The 21,841-nt window shown below is 43.2% G+C and overlaps 1 protein-coding gene across 6 annotated transcripts in view; it reads left to right on the forward strand.

Annotated features, from left to right (window-relative positions):
- Nucleotides 1–21,841, forward strand: part of smoc1 (SPARC related modular calcium binding 1) — a 49,281-nt gene that overhangs the window by 18,282 nt on the left and 9,158 nt on the right. For 2 of the 6 annotated variants that reach the window (XM_070978914.1, XM_070978916.1), the window contains exons 4-13: nucleotides 1,205–1,317; nucleotides 2,134–2,233; nucleotides 4,903–4,950; nucleotides 7,974–8,063; nucleotides 8,529–8,609; nucleotides 14,013–14,205; nucleotides 16,112–16,194; nucleotides 19,178–19,283; nucleotides 19,788–20,032; nucleotides 20,912–20,945. In XM_070978914.1, the coding sequence (XP_070835015.1) occupies nucleotides 1,205–1,317; nucleotides 2,134–2,233; nucleotides 4,903–4,950; nucleotides 7,974–8,063; nucleotides 8,529–8,609; nucleotides 14,013–14,205; nucleotides 16,112–16,194; nucleotides 19,178–19,283; nucleotides 19,788–20,032; nucleotides 20,912–20,945 (1,093 nt within the window). Of the gene's footprint in view, nucleotides 1–1,204; nucleotides 1,318–2,133; nucleotides 2,234–4,902; nucleotides 4,951–7,973; nucleotides 8,064–8,528; nucleotides 8,610–14,012; nucleotides 14,206–16,111; nucleotides 16,195–19,177; nucleotides 19,284–19,787; nucleotides 20,033–20,911; nucleotides 20,966–21,841 lie in introns of all 6 variants that reach the window. The other 4 variants (XM_070978917.1, XM_070978919.1, XM_070978915.1 and 1 more) reach the window with 3 other exon arrangements.

The following is a 21,841-nucleotide window of genomic DNA, read 5'->3' on the forward strand; positions in this document are numbered from 1 at the left end:
ACAATGATAAAATGATGTCTGTTTTCAATCAGGTTATGTCCTATATATTACTGCTGCCTCGTCACAGCTAACAGGCAAAGACAAGCAAAGGGGAAGTCAAAGAGACTGCTAACAGCCTCGGATCATTTCCAGAAATAAGACTTATTTAAATGAGTAGTTGGACTCTTTTTGCGTGTTCTCACTAAGAAGCGCTACAATATTTAACAAGCCTCGGTTCTACAGTAAGACTAAATATACTCAAAGTCCACATTTAGACATTAATGTGACCAAGTCTGTCCTTCTCGGTGACATCATCAGCCGGTTCTGGCTCGGTCAGGGTTTTACTCTGGAGGAGACAACCTGTCTGTCTCCTCTCAGGTCCAGAGACGACTTTTTTTAGACTTTTATTTATCCGGGGAGAATGTTTGCCCAAAGTGGCGGACTGCGGTCGCGCTGGTCAGCTCCCTGGTGTCGATGTGTGTACACGAACGGTCGAACGTGGAGCGAGTGCAATAAAAGCAGGAGCTCCTGATGGGATTTTGAACCAGTCACCATCTGGTGAGGAGCCCACTTCATTCTCTGACCTTTCAGCCACTTCCATCTCTGTCCCCTGAGAGCAGGTCTGGCTCATCACAGCTGCAGGAACACAGGCTCAGTTTCCACTGACATTTCAAAATATCAATGTAGGGTCCATGACGCACTCCTCAGCACTAACAATGTGCCGCTCATAGTCTGCCTCTGGCACCGGCGATGGTCAATGTGCAGGAATGTGTTGTTTTAGCGATTTTTGAATAGTGTAATAAACGGCTGTTGACTCGTCTGGGCGTCGTGCATCTGCAGTGCAAAAGTTTCAGGCTTTTTCAGAATGGAGAGCAACCATCACTGCAGCTTGTGCAGTGCTACAAACTCATTTCAGGCTGCTTGTCATCAGAAAGAAAAATATCCTTCAGGCTGGGGAAATGGCCCAAAACTCTGATTGGAAACAACAGTGCAGACAGGGAATAAATACTGCTTCTGTCTGTAAGTCTATCAAAAAGCAGCCCTTGAGCAAGGCACTTAAGTCAGACGGCACCCCGTGGCAAACAGTAGTAAACTGTGGTTGTACTGGTCAGCTGGCAGGTGTGAATGGGATGTTGTTGACAAAGAACACGAGTCTTCAGTAAATAAACAGCAAAAGGTTTGTATCCAGGGCATGAGAGCAGGCTGTGCTGTCAATCTCTTACAGATGCAGGTCAGTCCAAGTGTCGTGTTGAGAGGAACCAGGCTTTGGAACAAGCCAGAAGACCTCAGGAGTCCATGTTTATCCCTGAATGCAATGAGGATGGAACATTCGCCCAGGTCTGTCTGGCTACCTCCACAGATTTCTTTTCCTTCATGTTTTCAGCTCTTCATCTTTCTCTTAGTTTGAGCCATCGCCTGCACATCATCCAAGGGATCAGCTGCACTTCACTGACCGAAATCTTTGATTGTACTCTTCACCCTCTGCTGTATTGTATCTGCACCCAAATATACAAACCAGGTCATGCATATTACAGGGGCTGCCCCAGACCAAAGATTTTCCTCGTCGACTAGCAGTCTTTAGTTCAAGCTGTTAGTCAGGTAGTCCTGGCATGTTTATGATACTAATCATTTAAATATGTATTTCTCAGGGCACGCATGAAGCGAGCCACCCATTAATGACAATGCTAACAGCAAAAGCAGTAACATTATTAATTCTGAATGTCCAGAGCAGTCTTGTTTAGAACACAGGAATAAGTAACAAAAAAAAATACTCGCGGATGTATCAGCTCAATGTATGATATATTTTTCACGCTTCCCTTGTCCTCACCTGAGCCCGGTGTGCCTTCATCCTCCTCAGAGTCAGAGTCCTGGTCGGAGCTGCTGTAACGTTAAATCACCTCAGCACAGCATGTGTTTGGTTCTGGTCTCGCTGGGTTCATTGGAAGGCTGGTTCCAGTTCTGGTACTCATTCTGGTGCCGCCCCCTGCCTGCCTACCTAACTGAGCTAGCTAGTTAGCAGCTAGCACGGGACCCCAGGCTAACAATTTTCCCTTGGGGGGGGGGGCCCATCGGTTTAGTTGACTGTTAGGGGGCAGCTCCATATATAACAAAGCTATCATTTTTTGGTGTGATTTACCTTTTTTGCCTCTGCAGGTCCAGTGCCATACACTGACAGGCTACTGTTGGTGTGTCACCAGCGACGGCAAGCCAGTGAGTGGCTCCTCTGTGCACAACAGGACCCCGGTGTGTTCAGGTACTGGGGCCAAAACATCCTGGCAACCTGTGGATGAAACGTCCAGAGTTTCTCAAAAGAATCTTGTCCTGTAAAATTTTGCCGATGTGTAAGACTGCTGCCAGCGCAGCTTGCATCTGTTCTGCTTTAGTGCTGTGCACATTAGTGATTAGAGTCATTTGTGCAGGCAGAGCAGCTCCACTTCAGAGTAATGTTTAACAGGTTGTATGACTAAAACATCGTTCGAAGGGTAGGATGTTTCTGGACAGTTCTTTAATACTTTGGAGAAGCGGAATAGTCGTTACACTGCAGCCACCAGTGCAACACCGCTGCACAAAGCCGAGTCACTGAGGTTTGGGTCAATTAACTGATAATAAGTTGATAATTCAAGTTTATATTCATAGGCTTGAGCTCCTTATCAGAGAAAAGAGTGAGAACAGATGTGTTATAGTAATGTACATTTGAGGTAGAACTTAAATTGAGTAAACGATCAGTGAACTGACCCTACATCTGAAATGAATGATGAAGGATAAAGAGTGAACACAGCCTTTGGGTTACAGTTAAACAAGGTCTGTCTTGCCATACTTTGGGCACATGTGCATTACATGTCATGTGGCGTATAGCAGGTGCAAGGTCAACGAGAAGGCTAATGGCCATACATCCAGGGGCCTCCGGGGCCTCCCACTCTCCCCCTTTCCCCCTCGTCTAACTGCTCTCAGCAGGCAGGAGGAGCGAGAGGAGCCTCTGCGCACTCATCCTGGATGGGAACACTTTATGATAATCACCATCATTTTCCCTCAGAAGATAATACACAGAGGTCTTTGCCAGAACTGGATTGCACTGCCACTAGAGCATATGGTGCAAATTTTGTGTGGAGAGTGTGGTGAGAGTGGCCGCATGCACTTCTGAAGCTGCTCAACAGGCCGCCAGAGGCTTCCCGCTTTCTCTGTCTCTTCCTGTCTGTTTCTTTATCTCTCTGCCTCAGTCTTCTTGGCCTTTCTGTACTCTGTGTTTCCCTCTTGTGCCACTAATCACCTGTATGGTTTCCCCTGGCACCTGCTGTTTATCAGTCCTATGAATAGACTCAGTTAAGTTCAGAAATGGAGTTTGGCTACGTATCCATTCATGTTAGAAAACCACACGGCTTTGCCCATTTACAAACTCGTATTAATGCGTAGCAGAAGTTCAGAGTCAAGCTTAAGTTATTCTTTATTTCTGCACCAGATAAGGAAGCTTTCTCACAATCTTAAAGTGCTCTACTGGAAGCTTCGTGTCAGGGGAACTACTTGCTGTCTCTCTGGATGTGAATTCCGCTGTTAGCTCTATTATAGAGGTGTAACTATCAGTCAGTTAGTTGATTGAAAGAAAGTCTATTTTTATTATCTATTAATTGTTTCAATACGTTTTCATGCAAAAATGCCAAACAGTGGTTGGTTCAAGCTCCTCAGAGATTTGAAGCTCTTCTTTGTCATAGTTGATTGGAGTTTAAATCTCTTTGGGTTTGGACCATTGCTTGGGCAAATTAAGCAATCTGAAGACGTCATTTTGGGCTGTACGAAGCTGTGATGGCTGCTTTTCGCTACTTTTTGATATTTAACAGACTAAATGAATAATCAATTAATTGGGAAAATAATCAGCAGATGAATCGACTGCAGCCCTACTCCAAAAAAATCCATATCTCATGCAGAAATGAAGAATAACTCGTTGAAATCCATTGTGTTGTGAGACCTGCGTTGACCCTCTACCAGCGCTCAATGGAAGAAATCTGCTCACTCGTCAAGGTTAAAATAAACTCTGAAACGTAGTTTACGGCACAACACATTCTCTACCTGTCTCCTTTCTGTCCTGCATAAGATCCAATATCTTCATTGTTTCTTGCAAAGGTATGTATGACACTGGAACCACAATCTGGGCACCATAAACCTGATACTGTGTACAGCTGCTACAGTCGTACATTGCCCAACTCTCCTTCCCTTGGGTTCCCTTCCCTCTCAGCTGACAACAAATAACCTTAACTGACATGCTCAGACGCCCCTGTACACTATGACCCAAATCAATCATCTCACATACATTTGCAGGAAACTTCCGTGAATTTATGGGAACTCATGCTGGGACAAGTGGATTGTCAGGTAGTAAATTTCCTTCCAGTTGCCTTCACTCAAAATGTCTTCCCTTTGCCCTTTTGTTGTGATTGGTTGCACTTTCTAATTTAGCTCTTTTCCTCCGTGCATCCTTGCATGAAACAGACAACCTGCATGCACCAAATGAGAATGACATTTGAAAACCTTCTGACAATCATTTTCCACAGATGGCGCAGATCACCAGGTCTGCATCAGTCCGCCTTAAGATAAAGCAACAAGCCTAATGTTTCGATGTGTGCCTGCTATCAAGTACTAACAGAATGTACTCATCAAACTTTGACAAACCTCCGCGTCTAAAGACGTCAGTGCGTTGGGTAATCTGTGGGAGTGATGTTTTTCTGTTGGCCTGTGTTCTCTGTTGGAAGAATCAAATTTAACTCTGAATCTCTTGCAAAATCATTTATTTGCAGGAAGCGGTTAATTTTTGTTTCTAAGTTTTTGTTTCTAAAATGGATAAACAGCATTTTAGAACCACATTCTTCAAATGTTCCCGAGCAGTTGTTGCTGCGGTCTAGTCTGCTGTCCATGCTATGTTTTTTTTCTTTCCAGGGTCAGTAACCGATAAACCACCTGGGCCCCCGAACTCTGGTAGAAAAGGTGAGTTGAGATCTGCTCTAGGTTGTGTGTGCATGTGTGTGAGTGCTTCTATTTGTATGAAAGAGACCGAAAGAGAGCAAAATGTCTTTTGACCTGATTTTTTTTTCCATCAGATCTGTGCAAAGTCCATATTTGTGCAGAGCAGAAAGGTGCATGACTGATGTTTCACTTGTAGCTTTAAGAGAATATACATGAAAATGGACTTTAGAGATGAACAATACATCTTAAAACTAGCATTTTCTTTCTTTGGCATGTTTGCACAATGCAAATGTACATATTAGACCTCAGAGACAGACACGACAGAGGCAATAGCTTAGCTGAATGATGGACACTTCAAAACCCTGACAGGTTTTGCTGCAGTTACGTCCTTCTGCTCAAATCAAATATACAGTAGTTGTGAGGAATGACTGTACTGCAGTTCTACAGTTTCCCTCCAGTTTCCTCAAAGTAATTCAACCAATTCAAGGAAAAGTAAAGTAAAACTAATGCAGAGATTTCTCGCCTGTGTCTGCTTGCATTAACAGACAAATCTCATTGAAATTGTACAGCAGAAGGCTTTTTTAAAGCGAGAAGAGATGGGCAGCCTCTCAGGCTTTCTCTTTGTAAAGCACTATTTATTCAGTGCAGAGTTGTTGCAGAGGAACTGGGGGTGGGGGTGGGGGTAGGTGACAGCTAGGCAGACGTCAGGGTGTGCTTTCAATGCTTACATTAATTGTTTTTTCCCCCTCACAGTTTGTAGCTCACAGTCCAGACCTGGATCAAACAGTAATTGACAAATACTGTAAGTTACAGAATTTGTTTCAACAAGCGCAGCATGCATCATCAGTGTGTTTTACAGGGACATTTCAGAAAGTGTAAAAAAAAAAAAAAGTTACCCAAACAGAAATCTGTAGCATATGTGCAGAAGGTTGTGTGACCAGGTTTGCACTTGTCTGAGACCAACCAAGTAACTGTTGTATTTTATTTACAGTTTGGCAGGATCAGGTCAGTTTGACCTCAAGTGTTACGATTTGCTGACAAGCCGTCTGATTTAAGGACTTTAGTGTTTGTGGAATGATTCCAGTTCTCTGTGGTGTGCTTTTGATTGAATTATTTCCTAAGGAGTGTTCCAGATGCAACAAAACTGCACATGGGTGAGTATTGTAGGTAGCTGAATTCACAGCATTATCTCAGATCCATCACATCTTATCAGCTCCTTAAACTGGACACTGACTCTTTCAGCCTGTCAGAATATGTTCTTTAGCCTGTGCTGCAATGGGATGTCTGAGGTCAACTTTGATACTAAAAAAGAATTTTATTCATGTTTGTGTTTCTTACAATGGGAAAAATATAGTTATCGTCTCAAATCTAGCCAAGGAAATGTATCTGAATGCTGCTTTTATGCAGATTTTCTCTTTATCACACAGTATTATGGCTGTGGCAAGATGTCAGGATAGTGATCTTAAATACTAAATACTGTTGTTGTTTCAATCATAGCGTTTAAGAAAACTGAGGATGAAAGAAAGAGTCCGACAGTTAATTCAGCCAGCAGCTTGGGAGGCGGAAGTACAAACTCACAGGAGGAGTTTTTGCAAAGTTTACTTGGGATGAAAAGTCATAATATGGTGACAAAGTGATCTTTAATTATACTAATGTTTACACACAGTGCGGTTAGTATGTCATATGGCTCGCATGTGACCAAATCCAACCACAAAACACTGTATTATAAGGTACTGCTAAGCTTGTCAGAAGCCATTAGTCACGCAGTGCTGCATTTCCTGGAGTGATGCTACAGGACAGGTCATGGGATCATTTAATCCTCCAGTGTTTATCCACTGTTTTTCCAAAAATGTTGGGACTCTGTGTAAAACCTAAATAAAAACAGAATCCAATCATTTTCATAACAAATGTGCCAACCAACAGCAGTTCTATGAAGTGAAATCTTTATCCAGTCGTGTGTTCTTGTGATCAACTGAGCCCTTCCAGGATGCCCCTTTCATACCAATCATGATGCTATCACCTGTTACCAGTCAACCTGTTTACCTGTGGAATGTTCCAAACAGGTGTTTTTGGAGCGTTCCACAACTTTCCTAGTCTTTGAAACGTGTTGCTGCATCAAATTCAGAATAAGCAGATATTTACAAAAATCAATGAAGCTGATGAGCTCAAAGATTGAAGACTTTGTTTTTGTGCTGTTTCTAATTGAGGTTATGTCAGAAAGGATTAGCGAAGTATCACAATCTATTTCATTTATGTTTTACACAGTGTCCCAATTTCTTGGAATCAGGATTGTGTTTCTGATGTACAAATGGAGCAGTGAAGTACAGTGTAAATTTTGGTCTGATTGTGGCACAAGAGGAAAGGTCAGGGGGACAAACAAAAAGGTTGTAGTTCAGTTTCTGAATGTCACGAACATCCACGCGAAACCTTCATTCATTTCAAGAGTCAAGCTCAGTCTTTGATGTGACAGTGGAGCTGGAATAATGATCCGACTGCCACCAAACCACCACAATCACTGCCAGACTACATGTTGAGATCCTACACTGGACCAGCATTTTGGGCAACCGACCAGTTGAGCGACTGACTGAACCAACATCGGATCCGTAGCGGGAGGAATCGTTTTATTTTGAAAATCAAGAATGATGAAGTTCACACTCGTCATTTGCTCAGAGGTCCGCTCACCTCTGTGTTTGGATTAGTTGTGGGTGGGCCTTCCTGTGCCTATCAACAACATCCTACACCTGCACTGCACTCATGCGGGTCCTGATGGGTGGTGGTGTCCTCATGTGAGTGTATGCATGTGTATGTGTGTTTCTGAAAGTGCGATAGTGTGAGTGTGATAAATGTTGGTGTGAGAATGTCAGTGCGAGGAGTTGATTTATTGATGTGAGATGCTGAGCCACATGTGGGTGGTCGTCCTCTGATTTTCTGTTATTCAATCTGTCTCTCTGTCTGTTTTTCTGTCTGTCTTGGCCGGGCCATGTGCAAATCCCAACCATTCAACAGTTCTGGAGAGTAGATTGTATTAACCTCAATAATGGTAGTCTCTTTCCGTTTCTTTCTCACCCTCAACCCAGATGATGGCTCCAAGCCCACACCCACCATGGAGACTCATGTCCCCCCTGAGGGTGATGGTAAGTCTCCTCCAACTACTCCTCCACCTGTAACACTGTGGTAAGATGATCACTTAGCGCTGGTAGCTAAGGTGCATGTGTTCAGACCAACCTCACACAATTTCTCTTTTGAGCACATTCAAGCTCTTGATCCTCAGATTGTTCTGCAGCCGCAGCGTGTCAGACTTTTAATATTCAAACTGAAGATGTAATTTCTTAAGAATGAACCATTATAGCAAATGGAAAAGTCCAACTGTTAAAAAGACCAGATGACAAAATTTGATATTTTTGGAAATTCTGGGATCTTGGATGTAATTTTCACTTTGGTTTTGTGGGTAAAGCTTGGCTGCGCCAGTGTTTGTAACATGCAGCTTCTGGTGGATACGGCACGGCTGGTTAAATAAAGCTTGGCTGTGGTAAATTCTGTGGAGCTCATCGAAAAGCCTGAAAGTCATTGATCTGTACTCCGTCTTCCTGTCATTGTAGAGATAACCGCTCCAACGCTGTGGATAAAACAGCTTGTCTATAAGGAGAATAAGCAGAACAGCTCCAGCTCCAGGAAACAAGGTGAGACAAAGACACTCATTCTGAAAACTGCACACATATATTCATATAAACCAGGATTAGTATGACATAGCACACTATCAATGCAACACCCACAGATAGCTGATACAGAGCTGTACAAACACGCGCAGCTTAGTTTGTGGGAAGCCAGCGAGGGATCATGCCCTTAACCATATCACCACCTCTCCTCCCAGTGCAGCCACCTACTCAAATATCACCCATGCACTGTTTTCAGGATACAATTATTAGCCACATATTGATCTTAAGATGACTATGAAAACTACACCAGAGGAGTAAAAACAGAGCCAGCACTTTGAAAGTATCATCGTATCTCTGGTGTAACTGCTTTCAAAGCCACTCGTTTAAATGTAAAACATTTCCAGTTTGAAGACGGCCCCGCACTGCTGGGATTATATTTCTTGGTTTCTTTCCTTCGGTGTAATTTGTTTAGCTTTCTCTGTCTCCTTTTCAATTATGCCTTGACATGTTCGCTACCCTCTGGGCAGCTGGGCGGCTTTCACGCTTCTGCAGCGAGTCAGTGGATGTGGTGGGGGTTGAGTGTGCGGCAGAGTGTATATAGGTTAGCTGATATATGGAACTGGTGCTTGTCTTTTATTAAATAGTCCATTTAATAAAATACTTGGACATTTTTATTCATTCGTGCCATTGTTCAATAATGTTGAGTCGTGTCTCCAAGGGAGTTTTAATGTCCCACAGTTAAGGCTCATCAATTTTGAGATTTATCTTCAATAGTTTTTTGTTGTGATCAAATTCGTTCGAACTGACAAACAACTTTTTGTCCCCAGCTTTAAAAAGCTTAAATTAGATAAACTACTATGGATGATTAATTGTTGTATTATAATTCATTCATGAATCAGCCTTTAAAGACACATTGACTAAACTGTGTGCTTGTGTGCCTCTCCATCTGCATATGTAAATATTTTGAATGACTGTCCACCTTAAATGTGTGCGTGATGTATTAGGATGTGAAGCTAGCTCTCTCCCACACAACAGAGCACATAAACAGTTGAATGTAATATGGGGTTTCTTAGTCTTGTGAATGATGGCGCTGTGGCAGGGGAAACTGCGGTCAGGGCAGCATTGAGGATTGTATTTTAGATGAGAGATATTCACTGTGACAGCTCTTTGAAACTTCTGTGGAAACATCAGCTTCCTGTTTCCAATTAGCATCCGGTGTCCTCAAAGCGCAGGCGACAAGGCCGAGTGAGGGGGAGATGTCATCACGTTTGAGACATGAGCGATGTGTGTGTCTGCGGCTGCATCTGCATGTGATTGCATACAGTGTGTGTGTGTGTTTGTGAATATGCATGTGTACATGAAAATGTGTGCATGTGATTCAGAGTTGGCAAGTAAGAAAGTACATCTAGTATTGTACTAAAGTGCAGTTGTGATGCTCTTATACTTTCTTCACTGCATTTCAGAAATGTGTAAATACTGCAGTTTTTACCAGAGATGAGCATTTCAATTAAAAACACTTTTCGACATTCACTGGGAACTATTCGACCATTCCTCCCAAGTGTTCTTCACAGCCAGTCGTTCAGAAGCAATTAATCAATTAGTCGACTGACGGATTATTAACTGGCAACTACTGTGATCATGTTCGTTTGACATCTAGTGGTGCCTCACTCTACGTTAAGCATTACATTGAACCTACAGTGAAAGGCACAAGAAACACAGAAGGCGCTCTCTAGAGCCTGTGCTTGGTTTGTCCACTCTGGGCTACTGTAGAAACATGGCGGTGCAATATGGCGGACTCAGTGGAAGAGGACCTGCTCCTTCTGTAGATGTAAAGAGCTCATCCTAAGTTGACAAAAACACAACAATTCTTATTTTCAGGATTTTAAACTAACGAAAACAAAGCTATGAATATTATATTCCATTTCTCACTAAATCCTACAGATTGGATCTTTAAGTAAACAGTCACACGTAGGAATTTTGCTTTTAACACAGAATTCAAAGGCTCTGAAAACTTCTTCCATCGCTGCTGTGTTAGTGTTGCAGTTCACTTCATTCTCTTGATAGATGCCGGTGTTTTTGGCCCGAATCCAGAGACTAAGCAGACTGACAGATAGCCTGAGATCACTACAGAGCTTGTTTGCTTTCTTTCTGCCTACTTTCCAAAGTAGAGAAGATTTGGTGCGGCAAATCCTTAACAGAATCAGAAAGTTTCTCTCTTTCTCTGAGTTGTCTCTCGGCTGTCTGTCCCTTCGCATTGGAAAACCTGAGTGCTGAGGAAGCAGCACACACATGAGCTACGTTATTCATTTACTGGCTCTCTGGATACCCCATAATTATGATTTAGAGCGATGCAGAGATTGTGCTAGTGAAAAGTGTTTGCTTAGGCAAAGCAATGCAAAGTCCATTTTTCAAAAAAGATGCTTTGTTGCCAGACTCTGACATGCTGTTGTTGCAATGTTTTAAGGAGGGGGGAAGCGCTCTGTCATGCAGCTCATTTATAAAAGTGTGCGGAGAAGCAGAAAGCCACTAACCACTGCTCCTCCCTCGCGGCAAGGCAAACAAAGGAAAAATAAAATACTGAAGGGACATAATGTGATCATGTAATCCAAGAGCATGATTTTGTATAAAAATATGCAGTCTTAAAAGGGGATTCTGTTTCTTTTAATCCCATTTACAAGTCTGATTTTAGACAGCCTGCACTTGCTTTTTACTGTTTAGCACAACAGGTGACGAAAAGTAACGTAGAGTGGCGACCAAACGTGCTAACGAATGACGTGTTGAAACACAGTTGTGGAAGGCTACATATCCATTTTATGAGTGAACTCTCAATCATCTCTGGTTTTGCTGCACTCTAGGTCATAAACACACAGACATGCAGCTACATACCTACTCACAGAGTTCCCCTATTACCAACATTTCCGCTATTTTAACTGCAGAGAAGGCTTGCTAGAGACTATATTGCAGTGATTAGCCCACAGCTGAAAGCCATTGAAGTGAAGCGAAGAGGAGAGATCGCTGGGTGGGGTGGGGGCAGGTTCAGAGAGAAAGAAAAAGAAAGTGAAAGAATGAGACAAAGGCAGTAGAAAGGTGGGAGGAACGGTATTGAAAGAGTGATAAAACAAATGATAAAGGAAGATAAACTGGGAAATATGGGAAAAAGATGACTTTTCACTTTTCGCTTGGCTCGGAACGTGGAGGACGAGGGCCAAAGAAAAAGGCAGAAAATGGGGCAAGCCTGTTCTCAAAGACACCGCAGACGGTCGTTTTTTGTCCATTATCAGTTTGCCCTGAAGAAAAAATGACCACAACGCAAAGACCACAATGAGAAAATTGTTACAACAACTCCTGACATCCACTTGTGTGGGTTTCTGTTTTTCAGGACAATATTTGTTTTCTGAGGGTTCGTGTTTCTCATCATTCAGTTCCTGCCAGGAAGAGAAGTAAAATTGAAAAGGAAACAAAAATAAAAAATAAATAGAGCAGAAATGCAAGGCAGGCAAAGATTGAATTTCACCTCCACGCAAAACTGGAAGGATTACATTGCGAGCATCCAGCCTATTTCCACTTATATGTATATAAAAACAATTTTCTTTTGGGAATCCTTGCGTCTGGCGCCAGCATAACCTCTGTATAATAAACAGTGCTAAATAATTTGGATGTGAAGGAGCCTTGGCGAGGACCAGAGCCACGGCACAGCGCTAAGAACACTTGAGTGTGAGACTCTGCAGGAGAAAAAGTTCTTTGGTGTAGGGACACATTTAGCTCTCTGTTGGCAGCCATGCTCAGGAAACATGAACACCTCCTCGCACGCACGCACGCACGCACGCACGCACGCACACTCACACACACACACACCTCCCACTCTCCTTGGCTAGGCCTTAGGTCGACTGCTGAAGCTGCCACCACTGTCATCTCCAAACTGACTGACACAGTCACAGATACACTGCTGGTGGCCCAAAAAGATTTTTTTTTGCCTGAAAACTAAAAAAAAAAAAGATCAATGGGCAGCAATCAGGCCCGTTCCCATGATGCACGCTCCATTTTCCTGTACGAGCTCTGCTGAGGTGACACATAAAAGCCTGTCGGTGACAGTAACAAAAACTCAGTCACATCTATTTGGTGTGTTTGTATTTGTATAACAGAAAGTTGCTATATAAACTCTGTAATATCTCACTGATAACAAATCTAAAATGGCAATAAAAGGCTTCATTCTGCAGCATAAAAATCAACATTTTCAGAAAAATATTTTTGAGCCAGTTTAAGTAAAACACATGAATTCTGCAAAAGGGGAGAAGTCCCGCATTTAAATTCACATGCCGTTTCCTGATGTGGTCTTGAATCAGGCAGTGACTGCGCCATATTGTCTTAATAATGCAATGGTTACTGGAAGTGTGTGAGTTGAGACTACCGGCACTGCTGTGGGACTAATCAGCTCCACAATGTGAAAATACCACATCACCACCCTGAAGAAAGGGCTCCAAATGGTCGGCACGACCTCCTTATTGTAGCTTAATGCTTCATAGTGCACTTGAATGGAAAATGAAGGATGGATCAGGAGAGGTTAAAGCACACTTCATCGCCATGGTAACAACTCCAGCATGCAGCCCTGTTGCACTTTGCTTAAGAGTGAGCAATGGACTAAATGGATGTGAATGTAAATACAGTGTGGTGGAACAAGGTGTTGCAGGAGCATCTCTCAAGGGTCGAGCGGCTGTTGCTGAACATATGACAGATATGACAGATTGTGGTGGGTAAAGGCTTCCTAATCCAACCTGAAGAGGGACCAGTAACGGTTTTATGTCAGCAGAGCTTCACGTTGAAGTCCAACTGCTTGAAGTGGGACCATCAGGACACGTTGTGGGACACAGATGGGTTGAAAAAGCTCAGTGAGGTTTGTTTGTGTGCATCCCACACAAGTGGGATTGCAACATCTGTGACATACGGCAGCAATCTGAAGGAATTTTTCAAGCTTTAGTAAGTTTACCAGGGAAACAACCTCCACTCCGTTGCTTAATGATGCCCAACATCCAGTTGCATCACAGCCATATGCCCATGGCTCAAAGCAGCATTAAAGTTATCCTGAAGCCAAAGACAACACTGATACTCAAACTATAAAACCCCACAATCCTGTTGCCTGTGTCTACTCCAACAGCTCAATCCTCTGTAGGTCTAAATCTGTAGCCTTTCCAACCACATACACTGTTTTTCTGCCATATGATATTTCAGTAAGTGTAGAGTAACTCTTCAAACAGCAGCACAACAAAACAGACATGACATCTAAGTCAGCAACAAAAACAGAGAGCCCTAAGAGAGTCATCATTTTCCAAAGCTAACATCACCTGCTAATCTTGTGACAGATGGGTTTTTGTGTGTTTCTGTTGTCCTGATTTGGTGCGTCTGTATTGAGTGTGTTTCTCATGGTTTTAGAGAAAGTTCCCTCTTGTGACCAGGAGCGACAGAGCGCACTGGACGAGGCTCGGCAGAATCCTCGCGAGGCCATTTTCATCCCCGACTGTGGGCCCGGAGGCCTGTACAAACCAGTCCAGTGCCACCAGTCCACAGGCTACTGCTGGTGCGTTCTGGTGGACACGGGACGGCCCATTCCTGGAACCTCCACCAGGTAGTATCATTTATCAAAAAATGGACTGACCAAATGAGGCAAAATTTATTGATACCAGTGCTGGACAACACACTGTCCCAAATTTAATGGCAATCCATCCAGGATTTCACTCAAATCCCCAAATGTGAACCTCATGGTGGCACCAGAAGAAAGGTCAAAGGATCACCAAAGTCTTTAGAGTTCATCCTGTGGGAAACATGAATGCCTGGACAAAATCTGGCCCAGTCTACGAAGTACATTAGATGTCGAGATATATTAGAGGATAAGTGAACACTTTGACCCGCTGCTGGCGCTAGATGAAAAGTTGGGAATCACCAATGTTGTTGGGACATCGTCATCCTTCGAGCTAATGGCTAACAACTACTTTCACTGCTTACAACTTAGGGTTTTTTTTTTTTTTTTGAGGAGCTCTGGATTCAAGCCGATACTGTCGGCTCACTTGGCAAAGCAATTCTCTTCCAGCCCTGGTGGGAATATCATTTGGCTGGCCGTAAACACTCAATGTTTGGTATGACATTTGTTTTCAGTGCAGTCGCTGCTGTTTATACTTCTTTCAGGGAAATGGCCGCGGCACAATGGATTTTTGCAAGAGCTATAGGTCACAGAGATGGAGATGAGGCAACAGAAAATAATTCAATAAATGATGTCCATCGCTCATGTTTTTGTTGTTTAATAACCTTTCACGATTTGTATCTAGAACGTGAATATTACAACTTTAAACGCAGTGCTACGTAAAGAGAAACAGATTGGATGCTTGAAGAACTGTAAGCATGTACTGTTGAATAGATGAGCTGTTTTTGTTCCTGAAGGGGCGTCATCATTCTCTCTCCACGGGACAGTTTATGTTTTACAGGAGGAGGACTTTTTTCCAATCAGAAAAAGGTAGCTGGTGTTCGGCTACTATTCGAATACATGATAGCATAAGTTTAGCTTCAGTGGGGAGACACCAGTGTATTTAGAACTGACAGCCCCAAAAACCTAAAGGAAATCAAATGCATAGTAGCAAAACTTGCACAAACCAAACTCTCATCTGCATTTTGGGAGATATTGAATGACAATCTTGAGGCAATTATTTCTTCACGTAGGAATTTAACATATTTTGGAGTAAACCTCATGTCACTCATCCCATTTTCTTTCCTCTGGACAGCAACGTGCGGAGTCATGCATCAGACATCCCGTTTTGGATCAGTGGTCCTGCAGACTGTGAAAAAAGAAATGACAACTTGCTTTTACTTTGAATATAAAAAAAAAAAAAAAGGCAAATGAGACACACATGCTCAATTTTCCATCCTATTCAAGAACCCCAGATAGCCAGGAGAAAACGAGTCATGCCACGCATAATGACGAACAGTTTGTTATGGCTCTGAAACCGAGCTTTGTGCACATCAAATCAAATTTATTTATTATGAGTTTATAAAAAGAACGGTTAATCACTGTCATTAATTCTTTACAGATCACCGGTGAACGCACACATTAAAGCCAAGGAGCAGCAGGCTGCAGTTTAAAGAAGCCACGACAGAATAAATGTGTACGAATGCACACAGCAAAGAGATTAGGGAAGGGCGCATGTTTTCATAAGGAAAATAAATACAGATATTTGTCCTGCACCAATAACATCTTCTGGTTTTCAGCTCCACCTCAGACTGTTCTGAGGTCTGGAAGGAAAACAGGAAAATCTTTTGTGGTGTTTTTGTTTTGTCGAGTCTTCAGTTCCAGGCCAGGTTCGATTATTGTTTTATTTCCTACGGCTGATCGAGTTTGTCTTCACGGACTAGTTTCTCCTTTGACATCTCAGGTTTTTCGCACATTGCCGAGGCAGGTTTAGTCTTTGCTTCCTCAGCTTCTGCTGATGTTACTGTCTCATGCAGCTGTGCTCCTGCTGTCCTCTCCTCTCTGTGTATTACAGGTACCAGACGCCGGAGTGTGACGATGCTGCACGATCTCGCATCTCCGACACAGAAGACCCCTTCCAGGGCAGAGACCTGACAGGTTTTCTTTACTTTTCACCGCAGTGCACTCCCAACTGTTGCTATGCCTGTCAAGACTTCTGCTCTCACATGACACATGTGCAGTTTACGATAACATTGGCAGATTCCTCATTGAAATCTGCAGACTTCTCATTTGTAACCAGCGACTGTTGTGTTTTTTGCTGACACAGGCAGATTCAGCTGGTTAGCTAATTAAGCTAAAATTATTAGTGTGAGTTGGTTGAAAACACGAATGAGCTGATGGGATTTATTTCTTATTGTTCATATTTTCTAAGTGTATGCTTTGCCGTCACTGTTACAAAAGACTGTTAATATGCAGATGATCCTGTGTGTTTGGCAAACGTAACAATATCTTGAATAATGATCTGAAGAGCGGAACAAGAACCAGGTGAATGGTGAAGGCTTCTCCTCGTCCCTGAAAGTAATGCTAGGTCACCGCTGTGGGTAGTAAGCTAGTTAGCTCACTTTTGCAGCTTACGTTACGTTACGTGCTCTTTTAACTTTGGTTTTTTGAAAAGGCTAAAAGAAAAAAAGACACCACCTTCCAAACTGTATTCAGGGAGCTTCTGTTTTGTGCATCGCTTCAGAACGTGGAGAAACCCAAAGCCTGCCCAGCTTTGCTTAGATACCGCTGCTGATTGGACAATCGCTGTCAAAGTGAGGGGTTTAGAAAACAGTCAATTAATAGCACTGCAGCTCAGAGATGTGGAAAGTTCGCCTGTGTTCACTGCTTACAGGAAATACAGTTCTTCCCTCCTTCACGCTAACTGAGGGTTTTGATTAAGAATCGACCAAACCTCACTTTGCGGTGTTGGATTCCCCGGCAGCAAAGATCAGAGACTCTCGTCTAAACCAGAGGTCGTAACCTCGGCTCATACTCCTCTGCCCTTGTTACTGCTCACTTACTTTTGTTGCCCCTCTGTTTCCCCATCATTTAAGGTTGCATTGTAACTCTTATTTAATTCCCCATCTGGTGAGTTTACAGAGTCAAGCATGACTCCTGACTGTGCAGCAGATGTGTGGCATGTTTTATGAAGGTGTGAGTGTTGCGGGGTGCGGTGGTGAAGCTGTGGGGGGCTGCTGGGGGTGTTGGAGACCGCAGGGTGCTGAGTGGAGATATTTTTATGTACTGTAGAGGGATGTTCTGAACCGCCACAACAAAGCCCAATATTTCATGGTCATCACATCAAGGGAAGAGGAGGAAGGAATGCTTGAGAGGGCAGTCTATTAGCAGCATGGAGCTACAGGTTCAACCTCACTGTACACAAAGTGGCACAATACCGCCTCTGTCAGGGGGAGCAGATAAGAGCCCCTCCCCCGAGACCAAAGGCTGTTCACTTTCAGTTCAGTCAGTTCAGGAGCTGAATTTTTTATCTGAAGCTCAAAGCGAACGTCCGAGTGATGCAAATTTTGCCTGTTTGAGCACAGGTGTGACACAAACCCACATTTTCACACACCCAGTGTAGTATGAACAGAACTCTGTGTGTGTGTGTGTGTGTGTGTGTGTGTGTGTGTGTGTGTGTGTGTGTGTGTGTGTGTGTGTGTGTGTGTGTGTGTGTGTGTGTGTGTGTGTGTGTGTGTGTGTGTGTGTGTGTGTGTGTGTGTCTGCTGTCCAGCCTGCTCTCTGTGTCCACATCAGTTTTAGGGTGGATCAGGGATTAAATGTTGACTAAACCAGCTGTTCTGTGACAGTTTATACCAAAGAGAGAAAGGAAAAAATGCTTATCTGGACAGAGCTCTTACTCATGGCTTTCTGTAGGTGGAAAAGTCTCAACTCCCAACTTGACAAATGAAGGTGCTGTGAAGTGATTGATGACGTAGAATTGTGGTTAAAAAAAAAAGAAGCTTTTCTGCTGCACAAACATCCATTTATTACTTTTCTCCACATTTTTCTTGTGAAATGGATCGATGCAATTCCGTAGAGCGCTAAAGATGATTCAGGTGGAAAGAAGGGATCAACCTGTAACGAAGTGCCGCAGGTGAACATTGCTTTGTTTGAATGGTATAACAGCCAGAAAGAGGGTAGCCAGTGATATGAAAGTCTTTTTGTCGTTGCCTGATCTGACGTGTTTTAAAGTCTTAAGATTAACAAGATCGAACCAAGTGGCCCAGAGCCTGTTTGATGCCGCCAGAGGTCCTGCACCACACTGTGCCCTTGACACCTTGCCACATAGGTAGCGTACAGCATAACAGTTTGCACTTCATAACACCCCAATTTAACACTTGGATTAAGGCGCAGCAAGGCAGTGCTTCTCTGAGCTTGTCATGTCGAAGGAAATGCTAATTGGATTCACCTGGCGGGGCGGCGGACCACCTCCCACAGAACTGAGCCGGCACAAAGGGAATGAAAAGACAAGAGAACAAGGAGGCCACAAGCGCTCAGAGGAAGGGGAGGAGGGGATCGACTGAGAAAGCATGAGCGAAAGAGGGAGAGACCGAAAAAAAGAATGAGAAGATTAGTTTACTATGCAGCTGCGTTTGAAGTTTCCCTTTAAGAGACACAATTAGGAGGGAAAAATTTGCACTGCTTTAGCGTGCTATTAAAACCATACATCTGGGCAATTAAAGAGAGCTACCCAAGGTGTTCAGAATTGTGTCATAAAAGTTAACAGGTCTGCACTGCTCAACAAAACTCTCTCATCACCGCACACTTCTGTTCCACGTCTCGCCATGTGCCTCAGCTCTGCTTTCTGAGGTCTTACAAAACAACCGAACTACGTCTTTCACCTCCTTTAAAAATATATTCATAATGATTCACCAGTAATTGTGACATAAGCCAGTTAACAGATACACCTGGTTCATCTTCAAGCTGTGGGAAAGGTCTGCATGCTTTCTTTTACAGCCGTTTTCTGTTTGACATCTGTCATACTGGTTCACTGGTGTGGAGGCTTTAGAGGCACTTCACCTTCGCTGTACCGTAATGACTCAAATTAGTTGTGGAAGGTAATTTTGGTGTTTTTGGGTTTTTTTTGTCTTTGTGCCAGGCTGCCCAGAGGGGAAGAAAGTGGAATTCATTACAAGCTTGTTAGATGCTCTCACCACAGACATGGTGCAAGCCATAAACTCACCAGCCCCCTCTGGTGGTGGGAGGTAAGTAGTGCCATGTAGACAGCTGTACCTGAGCAGGATGCCTCATGGCTGATTCTTCATGGAAAACTTCCACCCACTCTGGTTTCACTCAAATCATCTTCCCCTCCAGTCTAATGAATCGAATGCTGATATTTCATCCCTGACAATGCACAGATCTTGGCACGGACACTGACAGTGTTTGGTGTTCACTTACCATCAATGCTACAGCACTGATGGGACTGAAAGATATTTGGATTAAACCTGGCCATGCTGTCCTGAAAAGATTAATGCATTCTTCAAAGCACAGCAGAACTTTGATTTTAATGAATTCACTGCAAGCTAAGCTGTAATAAAAAGTTTCAGTTTTCAGACATAAAACACGACTACCTGATGTATTCAGATCATTTTCTGCACAAGATGCCGTGACTTCATTTCATTAGAAATCAACAAACTGGACGATCAAGTCCAGTGGTAACATGTAACATCCATGTTTTAACGCCTACCTTCCCCTCTGACCCTAACCAGGTTTGTTGAGCCTGATCCCAGTCACACTTTAGAGGAGAGGGTGGTGCACTGGTACTTTGCCCAGCTGGACAACAACGGCAGCCAGGACATCAACAAGAAGGAACTCAAGCCTTTTAAGAGGTACCTGAAGAAGAAAGCCAAACCCAAGAAATGCGCCCGCAAGTTCACCGACTACTGTGACCTGAACAAGGACAGGGCCATTTCCCTGCAGGAGCTGAAAGGCTGCCTGGGCGTCAGCAAGGAAGGTAAGAGGAAGAGGAAAGGTGGGAAAAAACTGATGGTTGAGAGTGTTTGCAGGGTCACAGAGTCGGGTCATGACCCTGGTATGAACCTGAAGCCAGCTGGGAAAATCTGCATATAGAGCGGCCTCCTTCAACAACTAGTTAGAGACGCCTTAAGGCATGCAGACCTCATCTACGACAGCTTAACAGCTGCTTCAACAAAAATAAAACGACCGAATGAATGAATCTCTTATAGAGATTAGAGGACTTATGAGAATAAAAGAGGTACTTAGTTGTGCTAAATGATCATTTTCTAAGTAAAACACAGAACCATTTTCATTCATACCCACACTTAGTTTTTACTAATATGTTCATCATGTCATAGTTTTAAAAAGTGAAGTCAGTTGTTTAGAGGAAGGGATGTGGTGCACGTGACAAACAGATGTGTTGGCAGTCTAATAAGGTGCACAGCTCCACTTAGCACTCACTGATGAATATTTAGACAAGACTAATGTATTAGTCGATCCTCAACGCTGCCTGGGCCGGGAAACAAACTACTCATCATGAGCGTACAGACTGCTCATAATGGAGCTCATTAACAGCTGTCAGAGCAGCTTAGGGCAAGAGGCTGCTGCCAGCTACAATCCTAATGTCATACAGGCAAGAGAAGAAGAAGAAATGATTAAATTAAGTGTTAAGTAGAAGATTCCCAGTGGTTGTGACACATTTAACACATAAATGAGAAAGTAAACTTTTAATTCACAGAAGAAAAATGTTATTTTTTATTGCCGTACAGTAGCTGTACTGATGACAGTAAATACACATTCCGCTATATTGAAAGTGAACTATAATCGTTTTCTTCAATGACTATCGAGGTTAATCCTTGTTTTTCCTCTTTTGCAGGCAGCTCAACGACAAGCGGCAGCCAAGGGACAAGGCAAGGGACAAAATTGTTCAGTAAGGCAAACTAATACGCTTTGACTAACGCCGGCTGCCTCTGGCTTTGAGCGCTGTAGTTGGCTTAACGTGTAACCCATTAACATGCACACTGGTAAAACGCATCAGTTTGGAGTAGATACAGCTAGCTGACACAGCAGCGTTTGATTTACGCGAACTGGAACGAACACTGAAGTTTGAGGCGTGTTCTTGAGTATTGGTATGGATGTGCAGCTGTGTGTGTGTGTGTGTGTGTGTGTGTGTGTGTGTGTGTGTGTGTGTGTGTGTGTGTGTGTGTGTGTGTCCATGGCTAAGATGGAGTATTGTCATCTGTTGTGCTGGTACTTTAGAGAGTGGGTTTGTCTCCAGTGAGGGACATCTCATCTCATGTATTGGCCATAAAGATAAAAATTGTACTTGCGGTTTTATTCTGATCGACACGGCTGAAAAGAATTAATTACACAATTATTTACCTTGATTATTATTTTGTGATGAAAATGAAATGTAAGAAAATAGTGAAAAATGCTGCTTAAGACGTTCAGTTTGGTAACAACATTCCAGCCAAAGCAGTAATCGGAGATTGTTTGGCATTGTTGCTTGAAAAATTCCTGAAACATTTAATTTATTATTAAAATAGTAACAGATTAATTTTCAGCCAATCAGCTGATCAGGCCATCTCTTCACTTTTGTGACATCTTCCTCTTGTTCGCCTGACAAACTCTAAAATGAACAAAGTAATGATTTGCTGACTTTTTTGCTGACAGTCTGTCCTTTAGTCTCTCTTGTCAGTCTCTGTTGGGATCTGGAATCTGTTGGGATTCCCCCCATTGAGCGATTACTGGTCCCATTGGTGCTGCTGACTTTGGCCACCGGGACGCTTCAGCGCCACATAGCCCT

This window comes from Chaetodon trifascialis, chromosome 14, assembly GCF_039877785.1.
Source record: "Chaetodon trifascialis isolate fChaTrf1 chromosome 14, fChaTrf1.hap1, whole genome shotgun sequence".
Lineage (NCBI taxonomy): Eukaryota > Metazoa > Chordata > Actinopteri > Chaetodontiformes > Chaetodontidae > Chaetodon > Chaetodon trifascialis.